The sequence below is a fragment of the Enhydra lutris genome, unplaced genomic scaffold (genome assembly GCF_002288905.1).
Source record: "Enhydra lutris kenyoni isolate GAN:26980312 unplaced genomic scaffold, ASM228890v2 scaffoldscaffold19, whole genome shotgun sequence".
Lineage (NCBI taxonomy): Eukaryota > Metazoa > Chordata > Mammalia > Carnivora > Mustelidae > Enhydra > Enhydra lutris.
In genome coordinates, this window is record NW_019154103.1 from 6,635,217 (window position 1) to 6,651,163 (window position 15,947).

Sequence of the window (15,947 nt, forward strand, 5' to 3'; positions counted from 1 at the left end):
ATCGTGCGATGTCGGGCCGGAAACCTGCCTTTGGCCGTGCGGCTACCACCAGCCCAGCCCCTGCAGGGCAAGCGGTTTTGAGCAGATTCTTCCAGTCTACGGGAAGCCTGAAGTCCACCTCGTCCCCCACGGGTACAGCCGACAAGGCCGACCCTGACTCTGACTCCGCAGCGCCCCTAGCGTCCACTTTCCCGCCACGGTTGCCGCCACACGTGGTGGGTTTGGTCTAGGACAGGGCGGGGCCAGCGGGAGGTGGGGCGGGGCAAGATGGGCGGGGGCGGAAACCGTGCTTGTGGGTGGAGCGGGAGGAGGCGGGGATAGTGCGCGAGAATCGGCGAGATGAGAGGGCCGGAAGAGAGAGGGGCAGGGCTCTGAAAGAAGGCGGGAAAAGTCGGGCTGGCCTCCATTCTCCGCGCAGTTCACCTTGTAGTTTGTCCTAGGAGTAATAGACTTGAGGCCAAGGTCGCGCGGGTACTTAATGGCAGACTCGAAACAGGAGCTCAGGTCTCCGGATTTCCATTCTGATGAGGGTAGGGGCTTGTGGGCAAAGGATACATCTTTTAACCTCCATTTTACCTCCCCAGCCTTAAAAATAAAAAATCTGCGTTGAAGGTTAAAGAGGAGCTTTATTTACCTTATTTGTATATACTTGGTTAAGTAACCGGAAGTAAATTGCCGCTAAATCTCTAGTTTTTAAGCATGCAACAGCAGTGCTCAATATTTCAAGCGAATAGGGTAAAAGCAGTCATATTGTACAGTTCCTCAGTGATTACACTTCTTGTGGCTGATTGTAAAGTTTGATACACAGTTTGGCTGGATTAGGTTTAAAGGAGTGCAGATGTGAATGGTTAGTCATTGAATCCTTCCTGTTGCTTACCACCGTTCACCTGAGTAAAATAGTTGGTTTTATTTTTCCCAGGGACACTGCCAGCAGGGAAAGTCCAAGCTTGAGCCCTCCCCGAGGCTTCCTGATGCAGTATCTTCCTGATTGCAACACTTCCTGGGGATGTGTTGGGACGTCTGGGTGGCTCAGTCGGTAAAGCATCTGTCTTTAGCTCAGGTCATGATTCCAGGCTCCTGGGATCCAGTACTGCATTGGGCTCCTTGCTCAGCTGGAGCCTGCTTCTCCCTCTGTTTGCTGCTCCCCCTGTTTGTGCCCTCTCTCGCTGACAAATAAATAAATAAAATTAAAAAAAAACAATAACAGGTTGGGGGGGTGGGATTATGGACATTGGGGAGGGTATGTGCTATGGTGAGTGCTGTGAAGTGTGTAAACCTGGCGATTCACAGACCTGTACCCCTGGGGATAAAAATATATGTTTATAAAAAATAAAATTAAAAAAAAAAACAATAACAACAGCTGAGGATGTGGAAAGGGATTGCAGACTCACTTTTAGCCACCCTCCAGGTTTTAATACAGATGACAGCCTAGCTACAAAGTCTTCATTTATATTTCTTTCATAGAGTGAGTTCTCCTCTCCTGTTTTTGATATTTTTTTTAAAGATTGTATTTATTTGGCAGAGAGCACTTGGGGAGAGAACACACAAGCAGGGGGAGGGGTAGAGGGAGAAGCAGACTCCCCCACCCAGCAGGGAGCCCATTATGGGACTCCATCCCAGGACCTTGGGATCATGACCTGGGCTGAAGGCAGACGCTTAACGGACTAAACCATCCAGGTGCCCCTGTTTTTGATTTTTGATGATAGTCTACATTTCATGAATATACCAAGATTTTATTTTACACCTACTATGTAGCGGGTATTTTGTGAAGGACTTAATTTTTGACAGAATTCCTGCCAGTACATAGTTTATAGTCTTGTGGTATCTTCGGTGGTGAACATAAGCCAAGTTTGAACATGAAACAGTTAAATTACAATTAACACTGACGTTTCAAAAATGGTAGTGTTCTTTTGTTATGTATCTAATTTTACCTTTCCTAAATGGATATATTTTTTTAAAAGGTATTTTATTTAACATAGGTAAGTAGGGTGACTCAGGTTTTATAATCTGAGATAGGTGAAGGCTGATTGAGTAAAGAAAGGTATAAGCCTTGGTTCTAATTAATGCTAGCAGGGCTTCAAGTGCTGAGGTTCATGACTTCTGGTCTCCACATTGTCTTTCATAACAGTATGGAGAGTATCTATATAGTTCTTTCCAAGTCTAAAGGTATGTGATTTCATAAGTAGTGGGATGGCAAGAACCTTGTTATTCAGAAGTGAAGCTTAAATTATTTCACATACATCAAGTTTTGAGATTAGAGATAACACATCATTTTCTAATATAGGTTGCAGAAGTTGGCAGCAGTAAAAAGAGACCGCTGGAGAGTGATGGGCCTGTTCAAAAGAAAGCAAAGAAAGTCCAAGAAAAGGAAGGAAGAAGTGATTCAATAAAGTTTGGGAATGCTGGTGAGTCCTATGGTGATGATTGTTCGTTCTTACTAGTTGTGGCACAGATACTGTATTCTCCAGAGAGCAGAGGATGTTATTGGAGAGTTGTGCCATTTTTTTCCTTTATGGACAAAGGTCTCCATTGTGGTTGAGTAGAGTGGCCCCTCCATAAGTGGTGGTTTGAGTAGGGCTTTGGGGGTGTGGAGGTAGAGCTGGAGTTCTGCAATTTGCCTATAGTTCTCCCCATTTTCTCTTTTATTTCTCTTAGCTAATTTTTGTCCTGCTTATAAAAGTAAAGCATTCTTGTTATAAAAATTTCAAATAATACAAATATGTAAAGGGTAGACAATGAAAGACCCCATCATCCTTCTCTTTTAGTGAGACCTTGTGGTAATTTTAGGGGGCTACTGAATATTTTTCCAGGTTTCTCTATTTATACACATCTACATGTACACACAAAGACCCACAAATTACTTAGTAATAATACAGTTGGCCCTTGAACAACATGGAGGTAAGGGGCGCTGATGCCCTGCACAGTTGAAAATCCATGTAGAACTTTTTGACTTCCCCAGAACTTAACTACTAATAGCCTACCATTGATAGGAAACCCTACTGATAACATAAACAGTCTATTAAAACATATTTTATATGTAATATATGTTGCATACCATATTTTTACAATGAAGTAAGCTAAAGGAAAGAAAATGTTAAGGAAGAGAAAATACATTTATAGTAGTGTACTGTATTTATTGAAAAAAATCCCCAAGTAAGTGAACCCATGTAGTTTAAACAATGTCGTTTAAGTTCAACTGTATTTTGTAAATTGTACTATATTATATGTACTAATTTGCAGCTATCATTTTCCACTTAACATTTTGAACAATTTTCAATGTCAGGTTATGTAAATCTACCCTGTCCTTTTTTTAGCATGGAAGTGCTCTTTCTGTATGCTAAAAGTCTTTGGATAAAACCACCATTCCTGAGATTGTTGACTTCTAGGGGTGGTGTTGAATTTATAGATGATTGAGCACTATTTCTTTAGTTGTTGGCCTCAAAGGATTTGTTATAAAGTTTAACAGAAAATCCTTCTTTCTTCATTATCCCCAGAAAACTAGGCAGAATATGAGATTTAAAAAAAAGCAAAAAAAAAAGTCTCAGTTCAGTGGATCAAGCATGTAAGATATCTTTCTTTCCCCAAAAGGTGAAATTTAGGGTCAACATGAAAGCCTTAGTATGAAATAACTATAGAAATGGAGATGTATACTTAAAGAGAATGATAAATCTTTTCTGTTGTCAACAAGGCAATTGACTTAGAATGTTTTGAAACAAGACTTTTTGTGACTTGTTAGAAATGGTGCTCAAAAAAAGGGAAAGGAGCATCTGCCAGTCCAGCTCCTTTATTTGTTTTCCAGTCTTATGTCTCCTTGTGCTTCATTTTGGATCAGTTCTCCTGCTATGTTTTCAAATTCCATAATCTTTTCTTTTGTGGTGTCTAATGTGCCGTATGTCCCATTCAGTAAAATGTTAATCTCAGATAGGTGCATTTAATCTTTAGAAGTTCTATTTTGTTCTTTTAAATGAAATCACCTTTTTCTCTCTGTGAAACATAGTGAAAAGCTGTTACCAAAACCAAACAGAACTCCAAAATCCAAATCTTTCATTTTGCTTCTCTTTATGTTCATGTTTTTCTTTACCTTTTTGATTATGTGGAATGTATTTATAATGTGTTTTCATGTCCATATCTGGTAATTCTGTCATCTCTGTTATTTCTGGGTCTGTATCCTTTAATTATTATTTCCTGCTTTTTTTCATGTTTAGTAAGTAATTGTTTGGATAACAGATATTTTGAATTCTGTGTTATCATGTGTTGGGTTTGGGATTTCTTTAAAGAATGTTGGACTTTATTCTGGCATGCACTTAAATTCTTTGTGGATCAGTTTCATCTTTTTAAGGATTGTTTTTAAATTTTGGAAGAGAAGGCTTAGAGTAGTTCTGTTCCTAAAGTTTGATTTTTCTAGAGTTGGGAAGGAATACATAGTAGCAGTAGCATATTATATAGTATTTCTACCACATTTAAAAAATTGACATTAATAACCTTTAGGACATAGGTAATTAAAAAAAAGAGAACATAGGTAATAGTAAAATGTAGTAACAGTTTTAAAAAATGATGGTTTATTTATTACCTTTGTTTTTAATACCTTTGTTTATTTAATTGTAAGTTGACATAATCTAATTTGTAATCTAATTTGTAATTTGTAATCATGGCTGTGTTTGACAGTTGCCTCAGAAAATTCTTGAAGGTTTAACAGTTGCCTCTGGTTAGCCAATTTCAACTGGCTTCATTAAGCACACCACTGGTCTTTCTTTGTGAGCTAGTTTGAGTTTCCTTATAGCTTGAGTCTCCAAGGATGAGCACCCTGAGAGTCAGACAGAAGTTGTATTGACTTTTAAGATCTAGCTTCAGAAGTTAACATGCCTTACTCTGTTGGTTGAGTTAGTTACGAAGGCCTGCCTTTGTTCAAGGGAAGTGACCTTTGATCTTACCTCTCAACGCAGGAGTATCAGCATCACTTTGTAGGAAGAGCAAATGAGACAGGGTATATATACTTGGCCCTCCTTAATAAATAAAATCTACATGGGTCAGAATGCAGAGTTGACTTTTTATGTTATTAATATTCTTATTTGAGTTACAGATAAACATAATATGGAATCTATCTCAGAAGTATTTTGATAAATATAAATATTAATGCTTATAGTATATGTGCTACTGAAGTGAGTACAATCATAATGCTGTATAAATAAATTCAGACTTCTATGAGTACAACCTCAAGACTGGAAAACCACCCCCATCCCAGGAAGGTTTTTTAATATCCATAGGAGGGAAGTCCTTGTGTAATATAGACACTTACAGTATACTTCTGAAGAGTGATTCAAGTATATATTTTGAAAAGTGAAGAGTAATTTGAAAGAGATTCAAATATACATTATTCCAGCTGCAAGATTAATAGGAGACAAGGTACAATTTATGTGGGAAAAGAGGTTTAAATATAAATAAGCATATATAGCTAAATATAAATATGAGAAGTTTTAAACTCATAGGAATGGACCAAACACAATTCTTGCTCTCAGAGTTGTTTTTTTGTTTGTTTGTTTGTTTGTTTGTTTTGGTTTTTTTGCTTTAATAGGAAAGGTAAGAGGTTATAAATGCAGTCCCTTTTTCATTATATTTAGAAGTGGCTACCTAATAGTATTACCCTAAAGGGAAAAATAATATATTCTGGCATATAGTAGATAGTAGACAGTAAATGATAGTTTTCTTTCTTTTATGGATTGCTTGCTTAAGAAGAACTGCCAGTTGGCAGCCTGGGATAAGTGCTATGGAGAAATGTGATCTTATTATAGGAACACAGACAAAAGATGATTTTAAGCTAAGGGAGTTAGCAGGAGTTTCATGGAAAAGTAATTTTGAGAGGGATCTTGAAGAATGGATGAGTATCATTTTGACATGAAAATTGGGGCTAAGGGCCTTCAGGGAGAAAGCATAGCATGAGTAAAGCTGTGGAGGTGGGATAGTAGGCATGTTAGGGCAGGGTGATGATCTGCCTTCCTTGGAGAACTCTGGGGTCAGTATCTCTAAGTCTTACCCATTGAGCTGATCAGTTTCCCTGGTCTGGAGTCTTCCCGGCTCTTGGCTGGAGCAGGGAGCTCTGGCTGCCTGTGTTCTAGAGCTCATGAGGAAAAGGCTGGGTTTCTTAGCCTACGGTAAACCCCTATTTCCCGTTATTCCTCTGGCTCAGGCACAGTTCTCCCATCTCAGCTGTGCCTGTTCTACCTCTTCCAGAGTAACCTCCAGTTCTCTGCTGACGTGGAGAAGCACAGCTGCCCTTGAGCTTGGAGTAGGCTAGAGGTCGAGGGATCAACTTGCTTTGAACCAGTCTTCTTTATTTTAGAATCTCCCTTTAGTACATATGCTACTGCTGCCCTGATTCCTGAGCCTTAAGCATTTTGTGTAGCAAAAGGTATTGGTTCTTGGTTTTCTTCACTAGTAGTTTAGTATTTAGCTTTCAGGTATGCTAAATTGGTTATTATTCATCTATTTTTCCTTCTCGTTTCAGATTTTTTTTTTATTTGTACCTGTCACTTCACAGAGAGAAAAGTCTCTGTCCTTATGTGCTTATATCTTAAAAAAAAAAAAAAAGAAAGAAAGAAAGAAAGAAAAAACCCCTACTGTAGTTTGTAATGGGGTTTCAGGACCAAGTGAAATGACATGTATGTTTCAGTATGCTATCTTTACCCTAAACCCAAATGTTTATCTCCTTGTCACATTTTAGTTAGATTCATTGCTTTAGTGAGAAGCTCCCTCTTTAAAAAGAGGTTTTAATACAACTCTAAAAAGAAGCAGTGGCTTCTTTACTCAGAAAAATATTCACACCAACACAATTTTGTATGTAATTTTCAGAAGCATACATTCCTTCCCACAAAATCCGGGTTCATGAACTCCCCCTTCATCATACCCTGGTTATGAACTGACATAATGAGAACAAAATACTATTGTTATATTTTCTTCTGATTTGCTAACTAAGAGCCAAAGAAATGTCTGAGGACCAAGAATGTTTTAAAGTCTCTGGAAAAATTGAAAGAATTCTGCTGCGATTCCGCCCCTCCTCGAAATAGAGTCCAGACAGAACCTCTTCAGGAGAGATTGGCAGTTCTGCCAAAATGTACTGATTTTGACGATATCAATCATCTACGTGCAAAGAAGGCAGTTTCTTGTGAAGACTCCAAATCTCATATTAGTCAAAAGGTATGTGTTCTGTAGATGAATATCCAGGTACTCAAATCAGTAGGTTCCAAAGTGCCGTAAGTTTCTGTGGGTTCATACAAGCCAGTGGTTCCCAAACTTGGCTAATCATCCAGATTAGCTTTGGGAGCTTTTGCATTATAGCTTATTTATTTTTTAAGACTGCGGAGATTCTGATTTATTATGTATTAAGGAGGGAAGAATTGGTTTGTATTAAAACAGAACACCCCACCCCCCGCAAAAAAAAGCCCCCAAGGTGATTCTGATGTACAGCCTGGGTTAGGAATCCTTGGCTTGGGGGGATTCTTCTTTTTAAAAAAAAATTTTTTTTTTAAGATTTTATTTATTTGACAGAGAGAGAGAGAGAGATCACAAGTAGGTGGAGAGGCAGGCAGAGAGAGAGAGAGAGGAGGAAGCAGGCTCCCCACTGAGCAGAGAGCCCGATACAGGGCTTGATCCCAGGACTCTGGGATCATGACCTGAGCTGAAGGCAGAGGCTTTAACCCACTGAGCCACCCAGGTGCCCCGGCTTGGGGGGATTCTTAATAATGAGTACAAGGACAAGTTTTCTAATCCTCCTTATAGTTATCATGATGGAAAATCTTAGGCAACATATATGGGTTTTGGGGTTTTTAGTTGAAAACTTGGTGATATAAAGTAAATTCAAAGGCAAACCAAATATATATGGCTCTTTACTTCCACTGTTAAATGATAAATCAATGTTTGCAGCATTGCAAAATCAGAGAATTGAACTTTTGCTCTGTCACTAACATCCACAATTCAGAGCAGTGGTTTGCAGTCCAGCTTTAAATGAGAATCACCTGGAGTACTTAAAAAAAATACTGGTAACAAAAACCTTTCTTCAGAATCATACTGGTCTTTGCTAAGAACTGAGTATGGATATTGTTTAAAAGCTCTCATTTTAATGTGTAGCCATGGTGGTTGAGAGCTATTGAATTAAAGAAATAGTTCCTTTTTTTTTCCCTTTGAGTCATTTAAATGAAAAGCTATAGATTCTTAAAAAGCTATGGACTGAAAGCAATGACTTCTTTACTCAGAAAAATACTCACACCAACACAATTTTATACATAATTTTCAGAAGTTTATATTCCTTCCATCTGGGTTCGTGAACTCCCTCTTCATCCAAGCTGAGATCCACTGACTTATCATTGGTCATCAGGAAAAAAGGTGTTTTTGTTTTATTTTTAATCTGTTTCAATACTTAGAAGCAGTTCACCTGAGTGTAGTGGTCATAAAAATATAGATATCAAAATGTTTGTCTATTAAAGCTCATTTTATTAATTGGAGAATTTACTCTAGGGCTTGATTAGAGCTTATTTACCATTACTTTATACGTAAAATGACCACGTTGGTATTTCTGATTCATAGCATATTAGCAGTCACCAGTTAGAAGGGACATCTAGAAGTGTAGTACATGGATGTCATTGTAGGACATAGTTGTTTGATGGCATGGAAGGACACAGATGAGCGGTAGAAGCTACTAAGTGAAGTTAAGTGGCCAGGGTTTAGGGGTAGGACCATTAGTGTGGGAGTCCACAACCCCGTAAGTCTTGTTAGGTTTTGAAATTCCCATTTTAACATTCCACCCAAATGGAAGTATTTCCACCCAAATGGTTAAAAAAAAAAAAAAGTTGCTTAATACTCAAGTATTCAGATTGACTTCTTAGTATAAAAGTTTTTTTCTCCATGCCTAGTCTCATTCCATATGTGAATAAAGCATAAAGTTAAGAACTTTTTTTTCCTAGGAAATATATTTTCTTCAAGTATGGATTAGGTGTTACAATATGTAGTATTCCTGAATTTTACATAAAAGGCATGGAAACAAATGAGAGAATCCATCAAAGTTAAAAGTAAATGCATTCCCTCATCTGATACATTGACCTACTCTTCTGTTGACACACCTCCCCACACTTCCCCACCTCACTGCTAAGATTTGGAGATTTGCTGGGCTGCACTATTCAGATAATTTACATCTCTGCCTCCTATTTCAGCTAAGCCACATTTTTAAATGCAGCTGTAAAGTACATGTTGCTGGACTTTCTCTTGGAACAAGGTCCTCTCACTTGGCCATATAGGGCATTTCTTTTTTTCTCTTCCCTTCCCCTGCTGATCACCAGTCTTATTATTATTATTTTTTTTTTTTAAGATTTGTTTGAGTCAGTGAGGAGGGGGCAGAGGGAGAGGCAAAGAGTGAATCTGAAGCAGACTTCCTGCTCTGGGCAGGGCTCCATCCCAGACCCTGAGATCATGACCTGAGCCAAAATCAAGAGTCAGACACTTAACCAACAGAGCAACCCAGGTGCCCTGATAATTAGTCTCTTAAAGAATATTTATTTATTTTTTTAGTAATCTCTACACTCAGCGTGGTGTTCAAACCCATGATCATGAGACCAAGAGTTGCATAGTTTTCTGACTGAGCCAGCCAGACGCTAGTCTTTTATGCCATATATATATATATATATATATAATTTTTTTTTTTTTAAGATTTTATATTTTGTTTGACAGAGCAAACCAGAGAGCACAAATGGGTGGGGGTAAGGCAAAGAGAGAGGGAGAAGCAGATCAAGGAGCTCCACTCGGGCTCTAGCCCAGGACCCTGGGATCATGACCTGAGCTGACGGCAGGTGCTTAACTGACTAAGCCACCCAGGTGCCCCTTTTAGGCCATGTTTTTAATTCCAGGCGTAGCTGATAAATTTTTAGATGATAGCAGTGATACAGTGACAGCTAGAAGTCAGATCTAGGTTACAAATTTGTCTCATTTTACCTTTTGTATTTATTTATAAGAAGCAAGGAATTTGCCCTAAGCTCTAAAGTTAGTTAGAGTTAGTTAATGGTTTTCACACGTGAAGGGAAGGCTAGCAGGAATACTGATGTTGAAATGTGACCATGCTTTATACTTCCCAAAAGCTCTCTGTCATATCTCTTTACCAAAAAAACAAAATCATGCTTCTTTCTTGTGGTCAAGATTTATGGAATGTACTATCTTTTGGCCTGTGCTTGGAAATTTGAAACATTCTTTAGCTGATGGTATGCTTATTGAAGGTAGTTTTACCGACTGTTGAGAGAGAGACATACATCCCTCCTCACTTTTTGTGTCTAACACATTTAGGAATAAGTAAGGAAAAGAAAAATGTCAATTACGATAGATTTAATGAAATAAAATTTAAAAAGAGGTGTATAAAACTTTAAAATGTTTAGGTTTTTAAAATTTGCTTAAATATGCAGTAGTTTAGTTTGGTTCTTTTTTTTTTTTTTTTTTTTTTTAAGTCTCTTACTCTGAAAAAAAATTTCAAACCTGTGAAAAAGTTTCTCTGAATATACTGCGCACTCCTGTAAACTTTAACTTAGATTTACCAATTGTTAGGTTTGCACCAAATTTGCATTCTCGGTCTTTCTGAAAACTATTATTATGGTTAATACTTTCTAAACTGTAAAAATCTTTCCATTGCCAGGATAAGACGCTTTCTGATCTCAGTCCTTTTGGATCATCACACATGGGTAATGACAATTCACAGAAAACTTCTGATCCTAAGCCATCTAACAAACGGGCAAAAAGCATTTACACACCTTTAGAATTACAATACATAGAACTGAAACAACAGCAGAAAGATGCAATTTTGTGTGTGGAATGTGGATATAAATATAGGTTCTTTGGGGAAGATGCAGAGGTAAGTTATTTTTTTCAAATGCTCTTTCATGTTTTTCTTGTCCAGCCGTAAATATTTTCTGATATTTTTGTTTCATTTTCTGACTTTGTAAGAGAGCCAGTGTGATCAGTTGCCTTTTAATACTGTCAAAGTCAAAACTGAAAATAAACACAAGTGAACTTGGGGGGGATTCTAGGCCCGTGGGGGAGGACCAAAGGGACCCTTTTTGAAATTTTGTGCCTTTTCTGCATGTGCTTGTCCAATAACTTCCATCCACTGTGAGGTGATTGGATGAATCAGATAGTGAATGAACCATAGTCCTGTGAGCATTTAATGTTTCCTGATGCAGACTCAAGCAAGAAAACATTTTGAGATGGCCCGTTTACTCTTTTTTTTTTTTTTTTTTTAAGTTTTTGTTTATTTATTTGACAGATCACAAGTAGGCAGAGAGGCAGGCAGAGAGAGAGGAGGAAGTAGGCTCCCTGCTAAGCAGAGAGCCCAATGCGGGGCTCGATCCCAGGACCCTGGGATCATGACCCGAGCCAAAGGTAGAGGCTTTAACCCACTGGGCCACCCAGGCGCCCCCGGCCCATTTACTCTTAAAAATTTTGATAGCCTGGAACGTGGTTATGTCTCAGGGGAAGAGCACATTAAGTTCCAGGCACCTGCAGAAGGTCTTTGAAGTCTTATAGTTTCTTTTTAGGTCAGTCATCTTGCTCTGTTAGTCCAAGTTGATTCTGTATTTAATTTTGAGGATTTGAAGTAGGCCGAAGTTAAGGTTAGAAGTGAATTTGAGCATTTTGTGGGCAAGTTTAAGGAAAGCATTGCTGATGATGGTCTGTTGGAGTCATGCATGGTTGTGATGATTCCACAACTTCAGATCTGTATCAGATATCAGACATTATGGGAGAGCGATGAGGTGTCACAGCCAATGTCTGCCTCATGGACAGGAAGTGAAGACTTAGCCAACTTTTCTTCCAGTTTTTAAAATCCTGTTGTGGGCCTGAAAGCGGTGGTCTTTAGTTGAGGTGGCTGTTTGCTGTTATGAAGTTAGACTTTGAAGCAGAGTCTAACTGAGAACAGGGACAGCGTGTTCCCCGAGGACAGGGACAGATACATAATTGGCATCGTATAGGTAAAGGGGCGAAAGAAAATGTCATTCTCTGCCCTTCTTTCCAGGTCAAGTGGTAAGTTCAGCCTTACCAGAGTAAAGGCTAATGTCTTCTGGCCCTGCAGTGAGGAACTAATACAGTTCAGAGTTAGGTGGGGCAGGGGAGTGACAATGTTGGAATGAGAGTTCCATGACTCCAGTGGTCAATATCTGAGCCTCTGAGCTTTCTAGAAGGTAGTGGGGAGTCAGGTGGTGGTGCTTGGTTCTGCATTCCTATCCTTTATTATGCATCATACATTAGCTAACCAGACCAGGTGGTTCTCTTCTCACTTCCTCAAATATGCCGTCTGTCCAAGTAGCTTCAGAATTTATGTAAGGTCCTCATTTTCAGCGTTTGGATGCTTTGTTGCAAATTCTTTCTCTTAGAGTCTCACACTCTGTGAATTGACTAGTCCTTGTGCAGGGAGAGCTCAGTACTTTAAGGTTTTGCTAGATCTAGGGGCATAGAAGACCTGTCCTGTTTTTCCCTGTCATTTATAGGTACAGATGTTGGCCCTGAGGTTAGGCTTTGGGAACTGCCAAAAATCTATTAAACCATAGGCTTCTATATGAGAAATGTCTTCTAAACTTTTTATTGGTACACCACACAGATAGAGAAGTGTGCAGATCGTAGGTGTATACCTTGATGGGTTTTTAGCAAAGTGAGCAAACACCACACAGGGACTCTTGAAAGAGAAATTTACTGATAACTCTCTTTTTACATTTTTTAGATTGCAGCCCGGGAGCTCAATATTTATTGTCATTTAGATCACAACTTTATGACAGCAAGCATACCTACTCACAGACTGTTTGTTCATGTACGCCGCCTCGTGGCAAAGGGATATAAGGTCAGCTTTGGCTTTGGCTTTGGCTTGCACAAACGGGATTGGAATCCCTTCCAGAGAGTGAAAACATGTTCTGTAAGGTGGTAGGTTGTAATTGGAATTCGGCATTTGGGAAATGAAATTGTGTCACAATTAATGGCAGTATATCTTCATCAGTTTCTAGTGTACTAGAATTTTAAGGTAAATTTAAAAAACCTCTGTGATATAGACTGTTTCTTAGTGACTTATCCACACTTGCAAACTCTTTGTGGTGCTTATTACTAAAGCCCTACATCTGGACATTGTGGACAAATATGTTTATTTTACATGTTTCAGAATTAACCTTTTGAAGTCTACAAATGTGTTTCTTTAAAACAATTTCCATCAGGTTTGATATTCAGTGTTTATTTTTATTGAAGGTGGGAGTTGTGAAGCAGACGGAAACTGCAGCATTAAAGGCGGTCGGGGACAACAGAAGTTCACTGTTTTCCCGGAAACTGACTGCTCTTTATACGAAATCTACACTCATTGGAGAAGATATCCTTTTTGAGTAGTTTTTCTCGTAACTGTTACAGAGTCTTTGTTTTATTTATTTATTTATTTTATTTATTAACATATAATGTATTATTTGCCTCAGGGGTACAGGTCTGTGAATCATCAGGCTTACACATTTCACAGCACTCGCCATAGCACATACCCTCCCCAGTGTCCATCACCCAGCCACCCCATCCCTCCACCTGCCATCCCCAAAGTCTTTGTTTTAAATAACATTTTTATTGAACTGTTCTTGAAATGGGTACCTTTCTGATGAGATGAGGCATTCTAGTTACCTTGCCATTTGATTAATGTGTTAGTGAACAGGGAAAGGTTGGTAGGGCTTGGGAACAAGTATTTTCAAATGGCAGTTGTGAAAAGAGAGTCATACTTTAAGAACAAAAGAAGAGAGCCTGATGATAGCAGGTTGGTAGCTGATTTGAGCTGCACCTTCCCTAGACTTCCCTTCCCTAGTTAGGTGCTTAGGGTCTATAGGCTCCTCTGAATCTTCCTGAGGAAAGACCTAACAAGACAGCTTATTAACTTCAGAATGTGAGAAGAATACTACAAAGTTAGCAAAGAGTTGACTGCCTATAAAGGATAATAGGTGGGCCATCCTCACTAATTATGAGCTTCATAAAAGTTTTATTTTATTTATTTTTTACTTTTTTTAGAAAGAGTGCTGGGGGGAGTGGCAGAGGAGAGAGGGAATCTTAAGCAGACTACGTGCTAAGCAGGGAGCCCAATGTGGTGCTTGGTCTCATGACCCTGAGATCATGACCTGAGCTGGATCATGACCGACCAAGAGTTGGATGCTTAACTGACTGTGCCACCCAGGTTCCCCCCAAATTTTGTTATTTTTGATTGTAGGTGAAGCTTTCTCACTTTGTAAGAATCCTCAGTGTGCACAGTGATTGCCCCCCCCCTCAATTTTATGGTCATCCATAAATTCAAATGAATTACATGAAGCAAAATGATTCTAATGGCAAAATGTAAAATTCTGTCTATTTTTTAGAAACCAGAGGCACCTGTGTGGCTTAGTCGTTTAAGTGTTTGACTCTTGATTTAGGCTCATGATCTCAGGGTTGTGAGATCGAGCCCTGCATCAGGCCGACTGCTGGCTGTGGAGCCTCCTTCAGATTCTTTCTCTCCATTTGTTTCTGCCCCTCATCACCTCTAAAAAAATAAAAAATAAAAAAAAACCCAAATAACTGTATATGAAATGGGACAAAGATGCATTTTAAAATGTGTTTCCTATGTGATGGGATCAGGTCTCAATAAAGATATAGAGAATAAGTCTTAGAAGTTACTGTGTGAAAGTAGTATTTCTTTTATGGTTTTTTACAAACCTGCCTATTAAGAGACTTGCTTAGCTTCTACCAAAATTACAAAGACTATTTTGTTCCATTAATATGGATAGAAAGAGCTATTACTGAGTAGACCCCAAACTGTTAACAGTTCTCTGTGGTTCTAAGCTGATCAGGCTGTAAGAACCTGGTAATTTTATCGCTTCTTTTGCTCAACTTGAGTCTTATTGAAGTCTGCTCCTAAAACAGTACACCTCCCTGCTTCTCTTTTGCTGTTGCTACAGCTCGTACCTGCTGATGTCACAGTTGGTTGTTTTCAGATTGACTTCTGAAAATGACCCAAATCAGCATTTATCCCTGAGAAGTTAATTAACGGACTCATTGCATATACATACATGCATACACGCATTATGTTTCTCTTTTCTTCTTTGGTTTTCTTTTTTCGTGTCTTTTAAAAATTCGATTGTTTTTTCTGAGAGCTTTAGGCACTTTAAAGGAGGAAAGTAATTTACACTATTTTAGTGTATTCATGCTTAGACTTGTGGAATTAAGCATTATGGGATTGTTAAGGATTCAAGTCTTAGCATTATTCAAGTAAAAAAGCAGATTACTATTTCAGCTTCCATGAGGGTACTCTCGTAGGCCTTTTGGGAGGTGAGAAGACAGTAGTTGTCTTTCCTTACAAGCCTCTTATCTTAGAGAAGATAAGGCCTGTAACTATGATCAGAGTAAATCAGAAGAATGAAGGCTGTATGGAAGATTTTGCACAGAGCAAAAATGTCTGGGAAAGTGAACCATTATTTTAAAGGAGAAAGCAGATAATGGGAATGTGGCATATAATTTTCTTTAATGATTATTACATGTGAACCCTTTAGTCAAGCTGGATGATGCTGTAAATGTCGATGAGATAATCACTGATACTTGTACCAGCTTTCTTCTGTGTATCTGTGAAAATAAGGAAAATGTTAAGGACAGAAAAAAAGGGAACATTTTTATTGGAATCGTGGTAAGTACTTTGTAGGTAAGGACGAATGATAGATGTTCTTGGTATGTGTCTCTGTGAGTACTCATGTATGGCTTACAGTGAGACTGTCTGATGAAATGTGCCCTCAAGTAGGTGTACTAGGAAGACATTTTCCTTATAATTTTATATGTTAAATCACTAGTTAAGATTTTCTCATGTGGCTACTTGGCACTCTGCGCTCTGGAGACATCCAGGTAGTTTCTGTCCATGTGCTCTAGGAGTTTGGGTTCAGGATGGACACAGTGATGGG

The 15,947-nt window shown here is 38.7% G+C and overlaps 1 protein-coding gene across 1 annotated transcript in view; it reads left to right on the top strand.

Annotated features, from left to right (window-relative positions):
• The first annotated feature begins 2 nt into the window (after positions 1-2).
• Positions 3-15,947, top strand: part of LOC111148257 (mutS homolog 3) — a 181,346-nt gene continuing 165,401 nt past the window's right edge. Inside the window, 7 exon segments of the mRNA XM_022504714.1 lie at positions 3-215; positions 2,285-2,405; positions 6,971-7,191; positions 10,664-10,879; positions 12,740-12,856; positions 13,252-13,369; positions 15,534-15,679. Of these exon segments, the coding sequence (XP_022360422.1) occupies positions 9-215; positions 2,285-2,405; positions 6,971-7,191; positions 10,664-10,879; positions 12,740-12,856; positions 13,252-13,369; positions 15,534-15,679 (1,146 nt within the window). The 5' untranslated portion in view covers positions 3-8.